Source organism: Megalobrama amblycephala, linkage group LG17 (assembly GCF_018812025.1).
Source record: "Megalobrama amblycephala isolate DHTTF-2021 linkage group LG17, ASM1881202v1, whole genome shotgun sequence".
Lineage (NCBI taxonomy): Eukaryota > Metazoa > Chordata > Actinopteri > Cypriniformes > Xenocyprididae > Megalobrama > Megalobrama amblycephala.
The window spans coordinates 15,894,994-15,912,723 of record NC_063060.1 but is presented as its reverse complement, the minus strand read 5'-3'; the positions used below and the strand labels follow the sequence as shown (position 1 = coordinate 15,912,723).

General features: G+C 39.6%; 1 protein-coding gene and 1 long non-coding RNA gene across 2 annotated transcripts; one reads left to right on the top strand and one right to left on the bottom strand.

The window, feature by feature from the left end:
- Positions 1 to 5,864: 5,864 nt before the first annotated feature.
- Positions 5,865 to 10,678, bottom strand: LOC125250411. The gene is made up of 4 exons (XR_007180790.1): positions 10,498 to 10,678; positions 10,073 to 10,224; positions 6,390 to 6,533; positions 5,865 to 6,047 (listed from the first exon to the last, which is right to left on the bottom strand). It is a non-coding gene; the product is annotated as an uncharacterized LOC125250411 (long non-coding RNA).
- Positions 10,679 to 14,925: 4,247 nt separating this feature from the next.
- Positions 14,926 to 15,906, top strand: LOC125250409 (gastrula zinc finger protein XlCGF49.1-like). The gene has a single exon (XM_048162975.1). It carries the CDS (start codon positions 14,969 to 14,971, stop codon positions 15,536 to 15,538), a length of 570 nt encoding a protein of 189 aa, XP_048018932.1. The 5' UTR covers positions 14,926 to 14,968; the 3' UTR covers positions 15,539 to 15,906.
- The last annotated feature ends 1,824 nt before the right edge of the window (positions 15,907 to 17,730 follow it).

Here is a 17,730-nt window from a genome sequence, read left to right as displayed (position 1 = left end):
TAACGGATTTGCATATTCATAATTAATCATAATTAATAATCATAATGAGTTATGAATAATTATTAATATTTCCCTTTTGAGTTAATTTTCACTACACTGATTACCGCTAAATCGCCATCACCTGCTTTCAAATGGAGCGGCATTTAATAGACAGAGCCGTAGATCACTGACAAGCCACGCAATATCGCGTTCATATCGCAGATGAATCGCCTTCGATAATGAACGTGATATTGCGTGGCTTGTCAGTGAACTACAGCTCTGTCTATTAAATGCCGCTCCATTTGAAAGTGTCACAGACACGTCAGGTTCCACCTCACTTCCTTACCCTCGCACTCAATCACCAGCATACTAATCACCGCCACCTGAAGATCATCAGCACCATCATCACCACCACTATAAAGCCACCACACTCACACACACTCACTGTCCGGTCTCGTTTGCACTACAGCACATGTATGCTTACCTTAAGGACTCCCTACGACATACTTACCTGCTCCAGCGATCCCCTTCATCTCCTTCGTCTCCTGTTCTCCTCGTGTGCCTACCTGCCTGTGTGTGTGAGTGTCTCCACCGTCTTCCTCCAGTGCATCTCTGCTTCAGCTTCTGCAAGTTTGAAAAGGACAGTATTACATTCCATTCATCTCTCAAGAACCACATATCTGCTTACTATCACTCAGTGCTCTGCTTATTGTACAATAAACTCACCTGGTTTGCTTTTACATCTGTCTCCGTGTCTCTGTACGTAACAGAAGACCGGACCATAACAACGTCACAGCATGAGCACCAACGATTCATTTCAAGAGCTCGTGGACGCGCTGCGCCGAGCACTCACACCACAGCCATCATCACCGTCATCCATCAACGCGGTTGCTTCCGCACCCACCATCACCGCTTCTTCCCCAGCATTCACTGCCAGTCCCATGGCCAAACCGCCGCCCTACAGTGGATCGGCGGAGGAATGCAGCGGATTCCTTCTCCAATGCGAACTGGTCCTGGAGATGCAGCCGCACCTCTACATTACCGACACAGCAAAAATAGCATTTATCATTTCGCAACTGCAAGGTAAGGCCCTGCAATGGGCAGACTCCCTGTGGACACAGAAGGGCCCTGTTATCAAGTCTTACTCGGCGTTCGTCTCTCACTTCCGTGAGGTCTTCGGGAAACCTCTGGCGGACTCTTCGACTGGTGAGAAACTCTATAATCTGAAGCAAAGAAATCTATCTGTTAACGATTATGCCTTGCAGTTCCGAACGCTTGCTGCCACCAGCGGATGGAATGAACAAGCCCTCATCACTACTTTCCGTCAGGGGTTGGAACCCAACATGCGGCTGCATCTCGCTGCATACGAGGACTCGATGGGACTAGAACGCTTCATCCAACTCGCCATCCGCGTGGGTTCTCGTATGCAGTCGTGTCTCTTAGAGCACCAGGGCCAGTCTTCCACCACCAACCTCCTCCGTCGGTCCGAGCCCGTCAGCCCTCCAGAACCAGCCAACGAACCCATGCAAATAGATCATTCACGTCTCACACCGAATGAAAGACAAAGAAGGCTGACCCTAAACCTGTGTTTATACTGTGGATCTCCGGGGCATGTAATCTCCACATGCCCAACTCGTCCTCCTCGGCCCGTGGTGAGTGCAATTTTCCCCTCCATTCAGAAAATGAAACCACTCACTACTATTGTAATTCTTACTGCTGCAAATGCCTCTATTCCAGTGGTGGCGCTCCTCGACTCAGGGTCAGCAGGAAATTTCATCTCAGGAACCCTCTGTCGTCAACTCAAGCTCAAGATATCCCCGTCTCCGACTAGCTATCAAATCCACTCCATCACGGGCAAACCCCTGAGCCGTAAGAACATCCGTCATTGTGTGGGACCTCTTCAACTCTGTGTCGGCATTCTGCATACGGAAAATATACATCTGCTGGTTCTGGAGGAATCCACCGCTGACGTGGTTCTAGGGCGCCCGTGGCTGGAACAACATAACCCCACCATCTCTTGGCGCACGGGCGAAGTCCTGAAGTGGGGCGACCACTGCTTCCCAGACTGTTTCCCAGCGCTTCCCGTTCCGAAATCTCCACGCTCCAAGTCTCTCGCCATCAATGCCACGTCCATCGAAAGCCCTGTAGAGAAGCGCTCTGTGGATGTTCCCCGGACTACGCCCCCTTCAGTGACGTCTTCTGCCCGCAACGCGCCTCCAAGCTTCCTCCACACCGGCCATGGGACTGTGCCATCGATCTGCTACCGGGTGAGCCAGTGCCCAGGGGACGCATCTACCCCCTTTCACAACCGGAGGAGAAGGCCATGGAGGAATACATCAAGGAGGCACTCGAACAAGGTTACATCCGCCCGTCTACTTCCCCTGCTGCTTCAAGCTTCTTTTTTGTGGCTAAGAAGGACGGAGGCTTGAGGCCCTGCATTGATTACCGTGCCCTCAACAAGATCACTGTTAAATTCCGCTACCCACTTCCCCTCGTCCCAGCGGCCCTGGAACATCTCCGCGGTGCCACTGTGTTCACTAAGTTGGACCTCCGCAGCGCGTACAACCTCGTCCGGATACGTGAGGGGGACGAGTGGAAGACCGCCTTTGTCACGCCCACCGGACACTACGAGTATCTCGTCATGCCGTATGGCCTGGTCAACGCCCCTCCGTATTCCAGGACTTCATACACGAGGTGCTCCGGGAGTTTCTCCACAAGTTCGTACTGGTATATATTGATGACATCCTCATCTACTCCCGGAGCTTGGCCGAACATCGCCACCACGTTGCGGAGGTCCTCCAACGCTTACGGCAATACCATCTCTTCCTTAAAGCGGAAAAATGCTCCTTCCACCAGCCCTCTGTCCATTTCCTGGGGTATATAATTGATCACAGTGGCATCCGGATGGACGAGGGGAAGGTCTCCGCTATCCAGTCCTGGCCCATTCCATCAACAATCAAAGAACTCCAACGCTTCCTAGGTTTCTCCAACTTCTACCGCCGATTTATCAAGAACTACAGTACCATCGTCAGTCCACTCACCAACCTACTCCGTCATCAGCCCAAGTCTCTGTCCTGGTCCCCACAAGCCACCAACGCCTTCGAGACCCTTAAAAGAGCCTTCACCACCGCTCCCCTCCTCGTCCACCCTAACCCAGATCTCCCATTCGTCGTGGAAGTGGACGCCTCCACCACCGGAGTGGGAGCGGTCCTTTCACAGCAGCAGGGGACACCAAGTAGACTCCATCCATGCGCCTTCTTCTCCCGCAAGCTCAACCCGGCGGAGGTCAACTATGACATCGGTGACCGCGAACTCCTGGCCGTCAAACTTGCCCTTGAGGAGTGGAGGCATTGGTTGGAGGGGGCTACTCATCCCTTTCAAGTTCTCACTGATCATAAGAACCTAGAATATCTGAAAGCTGCCAAAAGGCTCAACCCTCGTCAAGCTCGCTGGGCCATGTTCTTCTCAAGGTTCAACTTCTCAATCTCTTATCGCCCAGGTTCTAAGAATACCAAAGCTGACGCCTTGTCTCGTCTCTACTCCCCTGAAGAAAAGCCTGAAGTTCCTGAAACAATTCTACCGGAGTCCATCTTCGTAAACCCGATCCAGTGGTCCGAGGAAACCATGCCCTCCTCCAATGCCTCCACACGCACTCCGCCGGGTTGCCCCCAAGGCTTGCAATACGTCACACGGGCACGCCGCACTCCACTCCTGCACAGCACCCACTCTTCACTTGGCACTGGCCACCCGGGGGCCAATGAGACCCTCTCGTTGCTCAAACAACGCTTCTGGTGGCCCAACATGGCCAACGATGTCAGGAGGTACGTGCAGGGCTGCAGGGAGTGCGCCATTTCAAAGAGCCCACGCCATCTTCCCACCGGCAAGCTTCTTCCTCTGCCCGTTCCTGAGAGACCCTGGTCACACCTGGGAGTGGACTTCGTCACTGACCTCCCTGAGTCTGACGGTCACACATGCATCCTGGTGGTAGTAGACCGCTTCTCAAAGTCCTGCCGTCTGATACCCCTGGAGGGTCTACCTACCGCCATGGCCACTGCTGAGTTGATGTTTAACCATGTGTTTCGTTATTACGGAATTCCTGAAGACATAGTCTCCGACAGAGGACCCCAATTCGTCTCTCACGTTTGGAAAGCCTTCTTCTCCCTCCTGGGTGTGACCGTCAGCCTGTCATCTGGGTACCACCCTCAGTCGAACGGGCAGACGGAACGGAAGATTCAGGAAATAGGCCGCTTCCTGCGTACCTTCTGTCACGGCCACCAGAACTCCTGGAACCAGTACCTGGGTTGGGCCGAGTACGCACAGAACTCCCTCCGCCAAGCCACAACTGGACTAACACCCTTCCAGTGCGTACTCGGCTACCAACCCCCACTGTTCCCCTGGGATGGGAACCCTCCAACGTCCCTGCAGTCGACTACTGGTTCCGGGAGAGCGAGAGGGTTTGGGACTCAGCTCACCACCAACTGCAGAGAGCCCTGCGCAGACGCAAGATGGCAGCCGACCTTCGGCGCTCCGACGCTCCAGTATACCAACCGGGGCAGAAGGTCTGGCTGTCCACCAGGGACATCAGGATGCGTCTGCCCTGCAAGAAGCTGAGTCCCCACTTCATTGGCCCGTTCACCATCCTTCGGCAGATCAACCCCGTCACCTACCGACTCCAACTCCCTCCACAGTACAGTAGGATTCACCCCACATTTCATGTATCACTGCTGAAACCTCACCACCCTTCTGTTGTTCCCTCCACAGAACCTGACGTGACAGCCGCCGAGCCCCCCCTTCCACTCATCCTGGAGGACGGCACAGCGTACGTGGTTCGAGAGATCCTGGACTCCCGGCGCCGTGGTGGTCGACTGGGAAGGCTATGGCCCCGAGGAATGCTCATGGGTCCCCAAGAATGATATCCTTGATCCTATTCTGTTACAGACCTTCCACACCAACCACCCAGACAGACCTGCTCCACGCCCCAGAGGAAGACCACCACGACGTCGGGGTCCGCGGCCCTCAGGAGCGGGCCGTGGGAGGGGGGGTACTGTCACAGACACGTCAGGTTCCACCTCACTTCCTTACCCTCGCACTCAATCACCAGCATACTAATCACCGCCACCTGAAGATCATCAGCACCATCATCACCACCACTATAAAGCCACTACACTCACACACACTCACTGTCCGGTCTCGTTTGCACTACAGCACATGTATGCTTACCTTAAGGACTCCCTACGACATACTTACCTGCTCCAGCGATCCCCTTCATCTCCTTCGTCTCCTGTTCTCCTCGTGTGCCTACCTGCCTGTGTGTGTGAGTGTCTCCACCGTCTTCCTCCAGTGCATCTCTGCTTCAGCTTCTGCAAGTTTGAAAAGGACAGTATTACATTCCATTCATCTCTCAAGAACCACATATCTGCTTACTATCACTCAGTGCTCTGCTTATTGTACAATAAACTCACCTGGTTTGCTTTTACATCTGTCTCCGTGTCTCTGTACGTAACAGAAAGCAGGTGATGGCGATTTAGCAGTAATCAGGGAACCGGCTTTACTGATGAAATGCACGTGACAATCGCATGCGATATATTGTGCTGCCCTACAAAAAAAAAAAAATACTTAACCATTTCCATCAAATTCAGATTTTTCTGTGATTTTGAAATTGACAGAATGTACAGCAATTGACAAAATTCCTGAATCTGATCTGGGGCAGTTACTTTTTAGTAACCTAACCTACCCATGTGTAAGAGGTGACAAAAAGAAATGAATATAGAATAAAAGTTTTTTTTGTTTTGTTTAAAAGCAGTGTTTCTGCTTTTACATTACAGTTGTTCTTTCATATTATATATTCCTAAAAGAAAATATCCTTGAGCATCAAAGTGGGGAAAGACTTAAAAGATTTGTTATTAACAATGAAATGCATACAAACCATATTACAATTATTAGCCAGATATCACCATTCAGGAGCACTTACCATCCTTGATTACAGAATCATAAGATGATCCAGTAAGCTTTATGTACTTTCTGTGATGTTGGTACTGCACTTTAAACAGCATACTGTCGATGTTTTGCTTCAAAACAAAAAGATACATTTAAAAAAGCATTCCTATATTAAACTAGGCATATAAATTAAAAATGTGTGGAGCACTGTCTTTTTATCAGAAATTAATTTAAGCAGAAATGATGCTTACTGTGGTGCTTAATGCTTAGGGGTGTAACGGTACACAAAATACATGGTTTTTAAGTCACATTTCAGTGCAATTTCAGTACAGTTAGGGAAACTTAAAACGTAAATTTGATTGTCTTTTAAATTTTAACTTCGTAAAAATCAACAGTTCACATATTCAATTTGAAACAGTATAAACCATAATTTTATTTAACAAAACAAACATAATTAGGATTGTAAGTCTTACCTGTGTCTTTATCTTGCACTGATTTGAGAAAAGACCATAACTGTGTGTCAAGCGCGGTGTTTCAAATGGCCAACAACATGATGACGGAAATGTCCCGTATGTAAAATAAGCACCGAACCAGCGTAGATCTTCGCGCCAAAGTTTCTACACAAATTGAAATTATTCGATTAAAAAACAGCCTACGACCATATGAAATAATCTGTTTTCACTAACAATTAAAAATGTAGAAAAATGCAGAATGTTTGGTAACACTTTATTTTAAGGGTCCAGAATAATGCATTAGTTAAGCATTAATTAATGATTAACTTGTTCACAATTAAGCATTAGTTAAGAATGAACACACTAGTAATTAATGATTAACTTTACATTGTAAGGGTCAGAATTATGCATTAGTTAATCATAAATAAACTAGTAATTAATGATTTACTTGTTTACTAATTATGCATTAGTTAAGAATGGACACAATAGTAATTAATGATTAACTGAATGTACAGTAAATGCCTTTTAGTCATTATCTACAACTTAATAAACCATATATTATTTTTGTGTAGTGATGTAATTATATTTCTGTGCCATTCTATTAAGTTAACTGAACTGAACAATAAACTAGTAACTATGCTTAATTACTGATGAGTTTGCAGTTATAAATTGCTAAAATAGTGTAATAAAGACAATTTGACCCCCAAAGTGAAATGTATATCCACATTAATTATGGCACTTATTGAATGATATTCAACTTTATTGAGCAGAATAAGCCAATAATTAAGGCAAAACTACCATTAATACAGTACTAATAAAGGCAATTTGACCCCCTATTCTAAAGTGAAAGCTAAATCCTCATTAATTATGGCACTTATTGAGTGATATTCAACTTTATTGAGGAGAATAAGCCAATAATTAAGGCTAAACTGCCATTAATACAGTGCTAATAAAGGCAATTTGACCCCCTATTCTAAAGTGAAAGCTAAATCCTCATCAATTATGGCACTTATTGAGTGATATTCAACTTTATTGAGGAGAATAAGCCAATAATTAAGGCAAAACTACCATTAACACAGTACTAATAAAGGCAATTTGACCCCCTATTCTAAAGTGAAAGCTAAATACACGGCCCTTACTAAAACAATTATTAATACATAACTTTTACAGACACAAAACATAATTTTTTTGAATGTTTGGATAAAGGGTGAAAGATACAACATGGACATATTGGCAACATTTAAATGTAAGAATATTATGCTTTTAGCTACCGCCGAAATACTTTTATATCATAAAGATATCTGTATAATTTTCCTTTTACCATTTTATAGATAAATGTTTTATCCTTAAACTCAAACATAACCATTTTATAGAGAATATAAAATGAACGTAATGGATATTAATATTTAGAAAAATGAATTTTAGTAACACTGTATTATTAAAAGAATGTTTTGAGCCACTTAATCCACTTAAACCTCTAAACCTATACATAACCATTTCTTAAAAATATGTAGAATAGTAGAAAAGTAGAAAAACATAACAGACAGAAAAGCGTAACTTAATCACAATAATTTCTTTATTAGGAAAATGTCAAAAGCGATACCAATAGTAGTCCGAATGATGATGTGTTGCAGTCGCAGTCCTCTCTGGTGATATATAATCGTTTTATATCAGGTACAGAGCAGAATTTAAGTTATTAATCCACGAAAATGGTATTCCATTTCCACTTCACTTCACTTCACTTCACTTCACGGCATGTCGCAATCTGTGACGAAGCAGGCGAGAGCCAATGAGCGTTGACATCACTGCCGTAAAACGTGTCGTGTCAAGCTTTTTGACGGCGGCAATTTTTGAATTCATAACTATCGCTGGATTTGTTTACGGTTGTTGAGGACGGAAATGAAGAAGATCGATGGATGAAGAATTCAATTTGGATCTGTTCCTCGCAGTCGTATGGATTATAAAGATGTGGATTAAAGCGGATTAAATTGACGTCTTTTGTGATTTTATGTTGCGTTTTGGTGTATTTTCTAGTCCTGTGTCTGAGAAAACGCCTTTTGTGTCCCACGGAGAACAAAATAAGTATTACATGATAAATAATGGTTAGATGATTACAGAAATGTTATTCATTTTAAGGTTTTAAAGTAGTTTTGTTTAACGTAATTTGCAGTGAAAGTCACTAACAGCAAACTGTTTTTACATATAATAATTTTTAGTGCTGTCAATATTGTAGTTTCAGTGTATGAAAACGTAATTAAATATGTGTTGTAGAACCACACTTTGTGTAAAAATACATTCTCGTGCGATCACGCTGCAGAATAATTCAAAACAAATAGTGTAAATAAAAACCTATAAAGGGATCAAATTATCTTTACTGTATTAGTGGCAGTTTTGCCTTAATTATTGGCTTATTCTCCTCACTAAAGTTGAATATCACTCAATAAGTGCCATAATTGATGAGGATTTAGCTTTCACTTTAGAATAGGGGGTCAAATTGCCTTTATTAGCACTGTATTAATGGCAGTTTTGCCTTAATTATTGGCTTATTCTCCTCACTAAAGTTGAATATCACTCAATAAGTGCCATAATTGATGAGGATTTAGCTTTCACTTTAGAATAGGGGGTCAAATTGCCTTTATTAGTACTGTATTAGTGGCAGTTTAGCCTTAATTATTGGCTTATTCTGCTCAATAAAGTTGAATATCACTCAATAAGTGCCATAATTAATGAGGATTTAGCTTTCACTTTAGAATAGGGGGTCAAATTGCCTTTATTAGTACTGTATTAATGGTAGTTTTGCCTTAATTATTGGCTTATTCTGCTCAATAAAGTTGAATATCATTCAATAAGTGCCATAATTAATGTGGATATACATTTCACTTTGGGGGTCAAATTGTCTTTATTACACTATTTTAGCAATTTATAACTGCAAACCCATCAGTAATTAAGCATAGTTACTAGTTTATTGTTCAGTTAACTTAATAGAATGGCACAGAAATATAATTACATCACTACACAAAAATAATATATGGTTTATTAAGTTGTAGATAATGACTAAAAGGCATTTACTGTACATTCAGTTAATCATTAATTACTAGGTTATATTTGTTTATTTATAGCGTAAATGTCTTTCAAATATTTAATAAATTGTAAGTAATTGCTAATATGCCTTACTATATGTTAAATTAATCATTATCTACTATTGTGTCCATTCTTAACTAATGCATAATTGTGAACAAGTAAATCATTAATTACTAGTTTATTTATGCTTAACTAATGCATAATTCTGACCCTTACAATGTAAAGTTAATCATTAATTACTAGTGTGTTCATTCTTAACTAATGCTTAATTGTGAACAAGTTATCATTAATTAATGCATAACTAATGCATTATTCTGGACCCTTAAAATAAAGTGTTACCGAATGTTTTAAACAGCTTTAACATTCAATTAAGCTGCTTCAGAAATGGGTATCCTCTATAATAACTTTTTAACAAGTATACTTTTACACACCCACCACATATATTCAATAAACGAATGTTCTACATTATTTTTCGGGAGGAGAATTTGCAACACGTTAGAAATATTTCACGTTTTTAAAATGGCGGTGACAACAATACACTATACTGATGAAACTCCTTTCTAAAATAGATTGTCCATCATTTACTAGATTAAAACAAACATAATCAGAATTGTAAGTCTTACCTGTGGTTTTATCTTGTACTGAATAGAGGAAAGACCAGAACTGTGTGCTTGTGCTTCAAGCGCGGTTTCTTTCAAATGACCAACACGACGACTGAAATGTCCCGTATGTAAAATAAGCACCGAACCAGTGTAGATCTTCGCGCCCAAAATTCCTATAAAATGCAATTAATCCGATCAAAAAATAAAGCCATATGTATACAATAAATAACGCAGTTCTGATGTTTTGAAATTTCAGATTTCACTAAAAATATAACGTTAATTACAATATACAGCCTGCCAGGCTATTAATGTGACTCACTAAAGCTAGTTTACGTTCCGTTTCACGGAAACAGAACTTGTTAAAATTAACTCTGCATATCAATTAAATATATGTAACGTTAGTTGTATTAAAACAAAATGTTAAAAGTGAAGATTCTAAATCTTACCTTTGTGTTTTGCTTTCAATCGCACGATTCCACCAAAAGAGCCGCCATTTTTTCCAAACAGGGTAGATTGTCAAATGCGGACTGCGTTGTCTCAATTACTTCAAGTTCCCGTATGTACAATTAACACTGGGCATGCGTCTGGAAGCGCAACACCAAAATATCGCACCACTTGGGGGCACCATTCACACAAGCTGGTGTTTATTACAGTAAATGTACACTTTTATTTGAACACTGTAACACCATAAGACCTTACACTGAGATTTTAACACCACCGAATTTGCTGTGCAGCATCTCCAATATTGCTGGATAAAGCTAGATTATAGAGTTTAAGATGGTTTAAGTTTTAACTGCTTTGTATCGAATCCAATAAAATAAGTATTTTTATTGTTACAAACGGCTCCTGTGAGGCTCATGTGAGAGTGCGCACACACACACACACACACACACACACACACACCTCATTTACATTTAGTTCACACTTTAATTCATCCTCTCTAATCTACATGTAGCCTATACTGGTGATTATACTGGATTTAATACAGATCACTGCTTTGATATCTTAAATATGAGATGATTCTGTATCATGACGACAACCCTACTTTGTGCTGCTCTTTATTTCAAAAGGTTTTGTGGTCATTGCCTCTTCTGATCTAATTTCACTACTGCAATCAATTTACTTTTTATTAGATAATCAGACTTTCAGTTTATATATATATATATTATATTGATGTGGTTATTTGGGAGCAGTGGTTGATGAAGATGATGGTGTTTTATTGGTGTTTTATCCATGTCATGTAGAGATAACAGTATTGTCTTTCACTAGAGCAGTTTATAGGATTTTCTCATACATTGTGACTCCAATAATCAGTTTCTAACAGCAAACACTCAGAATAAAGTGAGATGATCTGCTAATGTCTTGTTGAATGAGTGTTGATAGTCTGAGGATCATCAATATTAACAGAGAAACTGCTGAAAACACTCTTTATTTCATGTCAATAGTTCCTGTTTTCACCTCATTTATTATGCTGATGTCTTCAGATCTGCTGTAAATTGACACTTAAAGCTCATTTCATTGCTGTCAACAGACTGAGGGGATTTGATGGTGTTTATGTCTGCTTATTTCTGTCTTCATGCCATAAATGTTTTTCTTACAGTTCTTTACTAATTTTCTAGATATTTGCCATTATTTTAATGAAGAAACAGAATAAAATTTAATTTATAACTTTTTGCTTCTAATTCTGCCTCATTTGCTTTACGATAGATGGATATAAATGATTAATGCAATTAGTTTAAGAGTGAAATACAAAAGGGGTTAATATAGAAAAAGAAAGAAAGAAAGAAAGAAAGAAAGAAAGAAAGAAAGAAAGAAAGAAAACAACTTGTCATGCATACTTAGAACAAGAATCATTTTCTGACATTCAAACACTGTATTGAAGGATCACAATGCAGCCCAAAATACTCTTTAATTGTCATTTTAAATCTTTATACATTTAAAATATAATGAAATTTAGTATGATCTCTTACTCTTTTATATACTTTATTAAGTACTGGTCAAAATGAATGTTGTTTCATTTTTACATAAATATATCTGTTACACTAAATGATAATGGGGCATTAAAAACATTTGGTTTTCACAAAAGTAATTTGAAACATTAAAATAGACAATTGCATTTAATGGGTTTTCTATTTAAATTTGCTTTTGTACATTTAATTTGATGCAGATACTAAAATTTGATTTCTGGTCTTTAACCCTATAAAAACAAACACAGTAACTGATATCTTTGATTTGGGCAGATCATCTCCTCCAACCAATCTGTAGTTCAGTCAGTGAAGCTCCTCCCACTACAGGTCACTACCAGTGAAGCTCCTCCCACAGCAATCACATCATCAGTGAAGCTCCTCCCACATCAGTTAATCAATAAATGCAGAATTATTCCCATCAGACGAGCATCAGGAAGAAGAAGAGCTGAAAACTGCAAAGACTGAGTTTATTGAAGAGGACAGTGTGAACATGAGTGATCCAGAACCCTGCAGAATGAAACACACTGAAGATACTGAAGAACAAAGAGGTTGAACAACATTGATGTTCTTGCACATTTAGATAAACTATCAAATACATACTGAACTTTTAATGACAACATTCATGTTAGAAAGATTCAAACACTTCTGCATATTTAGATATGCAGTTAAACTATGAAATTATACATAATGTTCTTTTCTAGCTCAGTAAAGGGAAGTTTGAGAAACTTTCATACTGATTGTCAACATCAGATCAAACTAAATAGTTTACATTTGTTTCATATAAATCATAAATCATAAGTATTCAAACAATACTTACAATGTGTTCAGAAGACTTCTCTGTGGTCTGTTCGTGCTCAAGGGTTTAGTAATAAGAATATCGGTAGACAATTATTTGCAATTAATGTAGTAATAGTTTTAATTACAATTTAACAAAAGTAAAGGCAAACAAAGGTTATTAACAAAGTTATCTAAACAAAGCAAAGTTTCAATCAAAGGTGTAAAAGCTGGGCTGGGTTTCTAGCGTCGAGAGACACTGCTCAATCAGTATCTGTCTGGCCAGTCTTCTCATCAGTCTTTTATACTCAAACAGTTCACTGCCGATGTTAAATTCTCTTCTGCTGTCATCAGTTGGAGAGCTGCCAAGTCTTCCACCATCCTTTTAAGGTGTTTCTGATGTAGCCTGCTTTTCCTCCTGTTAGCTCTCCTCTTGGCTCTTCTCCTCTGTGTCTGTCTCGTTTTTGTCTGTAAAACATGCCTTATCTACAACATTACAATTCTCTTGTATCTAATACATAAATGTTTTCTACTCTATGTTACTTTAATATACTATACACCACAGTGTAATAGTTAACATATACTGTAAGTAAAGTAGTCATATACAAATTACTTTAACATGGTCAAGTATACATGCATACACAATAGCAATTAATATCATTAGTTTGCTTTTCTACATTACATTATTTCAATACATTTTAATGCATCATCACTAATTGGGTTACATAAAACTACTACAAAGCCAAAACAACTTTAAACAAAATAGAGTAATTGCATAATCATCATATTCATCAACAATTGTTAATTTTATGAATAAACTGTAACACCAAAATGTTTGAAGTAAATTAACTTTCCAGAATGGCTGACAGGGTTGTGAGTGAAACTTGAGCAAAATCTCCTCTTACAGTAACTTTGGTAACAGGGTTGATGAATGCAGTCATTAATTTGTGTAAAAACTGAGACAATGGATTGAGATCATTTTCTTGTCCTCCCATCATGCTGTAGAGAGAGCCCAGATGATGTCACTTCCTGGGCATCACAGTTTTAAGAAATCCTCTGATTTTGAAAGGAGGAAAATCATGTCAGAAGTAACAGGGTTGAGTGAATCATGTAGGACACTGATAATAACACATTTAAAGATGCAGTCAGTCTAGACTTTGAGCATGTGAACTTTCAACAGTCAAGATATGATGTGATATTTTTAAAAAAACATAAATAACAAATAATAATCACTACAAAATTTTTAAATATACAATCTACTCTACTGCAAACTTCACTTGATCTTGTGTTTCTGGTGTCTTACATTCACATGTGTATGAAAGGAAGTCAGTGGAAGGAGAAGTCTGCTGTGAACGGCCCTTAATAATTACACAGTTTTAGGAAAATAAATTAAATATCAACCTAAAAGTTGATGTCAAAATTTGGCTGTTAATATCACATTAGATCATTTTGTCATTGATTGAAAATATTTCAGAGCAATGTTTTCTTTATTTTCTTAATATTATTTATAATGAATTATTAAGAATTATTTAAGGGAAGGTGGCAGAGCAGCTATTTGGGGAATTCTGTAGCCAGAAGACGTCCATTAAGTGCTGATTGTCTTAATTCAGTAAATCGTGATGTAAAAACATTTGAAATTGGAGTCAGATTAAACGAGCAGCTAAAGTAAAATTGAGACTAAATTCTAAAATTAAGTGAACTTCACAGGAGCGCTGAAAAGACGTACACACATTATACCTTCACCAGACCACTGGATTCTGTCGCTGGAACGACAGCTGGTCCTTTACGATCGGAAGATTAATGTTAAAGTTTCAGGGACATATGCAACTAATTTATGCAAATGCATCAAAATAATCGTAATGTTTTGTAGCAGTTATCTATCACAACAAGTCTCAATTTTATCACCTTTAACTTCATATTTCTCTCTTTAAATTATTTTGATTTATTGAAAATTAAATGATTTTTTTTCTCTTTCATTTCAGAGCTGATGGAAGTGAAGGAGGAGAGTGAAGAACTGAGTGAAGTGGAGGAGGAACATCATGACAAACCTGGAGAAAAACCTTTGAGTCGCTCAAAGACTAAAAAGACATTTTTAAAGAAAATAAGAGCCAAGAAATCTTTCACCTGCACTCAGTGTGGAAAGAGTTTGTCAACCAGACATCATCTTAAGGAACACATGAGAGTTCACACTGGAGAGAAGCCGTTCACATGTGATCAGTGTGGAAAGAGTTTCTCAACCAAACAATATCTTGAGGTTCACATGAGAGTTCATACAGGAGAGAAGCTGTTCACATGTGATCAATGTGGGAAGAGTTTCAGTCAATCATCAACCCTTAAAGCACACATGAGGATCCACACTGGAGAGAAGCCGTTCACATGTGATCAGTGTGGGAAGAGCTTCAAACAAAAAGGACATCTTAAGAATCATATGAAAGTTCACACCGGAGAGAAGCCACACACATGTGATCAATGTGACAAAACATTTCTCTGGGCATCAAACCTGAAGAGACACCTGAGAGTTCATACAAAGGAGAAGCCACATTCATGTTCTGTGTGTGGAAAGAGTTTTTCACTGCTGTCATATTTAAATGAACATGAGAAAACACACACTGGTGTGAGAGAGTACATGTGCTTTGAGTGTGAGAAGACTTGTACTACATGGAGCGATTTAAAAAAGCACCACAGAATTCACACTGGAGAAAAACCTTACAAGTGTTCACACTGTGACAAGAGATTCAATCAGTAATCACATCTGAAAACACATGAGAGGATCCACAGCAGAGAGAAGCTGCACACGTGATCAGTGTGGAAAGAGTTTCTCTTTTAAAAGTCACCTGAAGATACACATGAAGATCCATGCAGTGGAGAAACCACATCACTGCAGTCTGAAATGAAGTAGTTCATTTTTATGTGCTGAACAAAAAAATCTCTTCTGTGTAAGTTAGCCACAGCCAAATCTCTCCTCTCCAGCTATAGTTGGTGCCATGGGTGACAAGTTTTATTTATTTATTTTTTGCAGTTACAAATTGTCTTTTTGTACCTGCATCAGCAAATTATTCACAAAAATTTTAAAGGTCCCCTAGAACATGTTTTTACAAGATGTAATATATGTCTAAGGTGTCTCCTGAATGTTTCTATGAAGTTTCAGCTCAAAATACCACATAGATTTTTTTAATACATTTTTTTAACTGCATATTTTGGGGCATCATTAACTATGCACTGATTTAAACTCGACGCCGCCCCTTTAAATCGCATCTTCCCTGCCACACGAGCTCTCGACTATATTACAGCGCATTTACAAAGTTCACACAGCTAATATAACCCTCAAATGGATCTTTACAAGATGTTCGTCATGCATGCTGTATGCATGCTTCGAATTGTTGTGAGTAAAGTATTTATTTGGATGTTAACGTTTGATTCTGCATGAGTTTGAGGCTGTGCTCCGTGGCTAACGGCTAATGCTACACTGTTGGAGAGATTTATAAAGAATGAAGTTGTGTTTATGAATTATACAGACTGCAAGTGTTTAAAAATGAAAATAGCGACGGCTCTTGTCTCCGTGAATACAGTAATAAACGATGGTAACTTTAACCTCATTTAACAGTACATTAGCAACATGCTAACGAAACATTTAGAAAGACAATTTACAAATATCACTAAAAATATCATGATATCATGGATCATGTCAGTTATTATTGCTCCATCTGCCATTTTTCACTGTTGTTATTGCTTGCTTACCTAGTCTGATGATTCAGCTGTGCAGATCCAGACGTTCTGCCCTTGTGAAATGAATTGAACATGGGCTGGCATTATGCAAATATTGGGGCGTACACACCGACTGCTACGTAACAGTCAGTGTTATGTTGAGATTCGCCTGTTCTTCTGAGGTCTTTTAAACAAATGAGATTTATATAAGAAGGAGGAAACAATGGAGTTTGAGACTCACTGTATGTCATTTCCATGTACTGAACTCTTGTTATTTAACTATGCCAAGTTAAATTTAATTTTTGAATCTAGGGCACCTTTAAGCAAACAAGTTTAACCCTTTAACAACCCAGTGGTCAGCTGGCGGGACGGTAGTGTTATATGGTTAAAAATGTTTTTTTTTAAATGAGGAGTATGCCGTCTAACTTATCTTTTATTATGCTCGTAGTGGACTGGAGCTGACGTCTCACTTTGGGAAAAATACCCCCCCAATGTCCCTCATGTTATTATGTCTAGACATGTAGTTTTAACTTTTGCTGGTAGATGTGAGAGGCATTCTGGGATACCTGGCTGTCTCAAGTCCTGATGCATCCTCGCTAAAAGGCGGATCAAGAACACATCCAGGGATTTAACCTGTACTTGGCTAGATGTGAACTTTGAATTGGATCAGTACTCGGGCAGCAGCTGATGACGTTTCAAAAACAGACAAGAACGCATATTAAAAATAGATAACTAATGAATGAATGAGGCATTTATATAGCACTTTACTATGTACTACTGTACACCGTAAGTGCTTCACAATCACATCAGGGGTCGCTCCTCATCAACAACCTGGATAATTCAACAAGAGAGCCGTCTCTATTTTCATTTTTAAACACTTGCAGTCTGTATAATTCATAAACACAACTTCATTCTTTATAAATCTCTCCAACAGTGTAGCATTAGCCGTTAGCCACGGAGCACAGCCTCAAACTCATATAATTCATCTTTTGTATATGCAACAGGCAATCTTTGGTCTCATTAATCTATAATTAGTTCCCTAGAAAATTGTTTTGGCTGAGGGTAAAGTTTCATAACTTTATATATTTAGGCTATTTAACTTTACCGTTGTAGTCTATTAGAGCGCTGACTTTGAATGTTTGACTGAACTGTTTGCTTTAATTTTTATTGTAGCTTCTTACACCTGTAAATGTAAATGTACCTTTTGCTTATATTTTTATAATGGCTGTTATT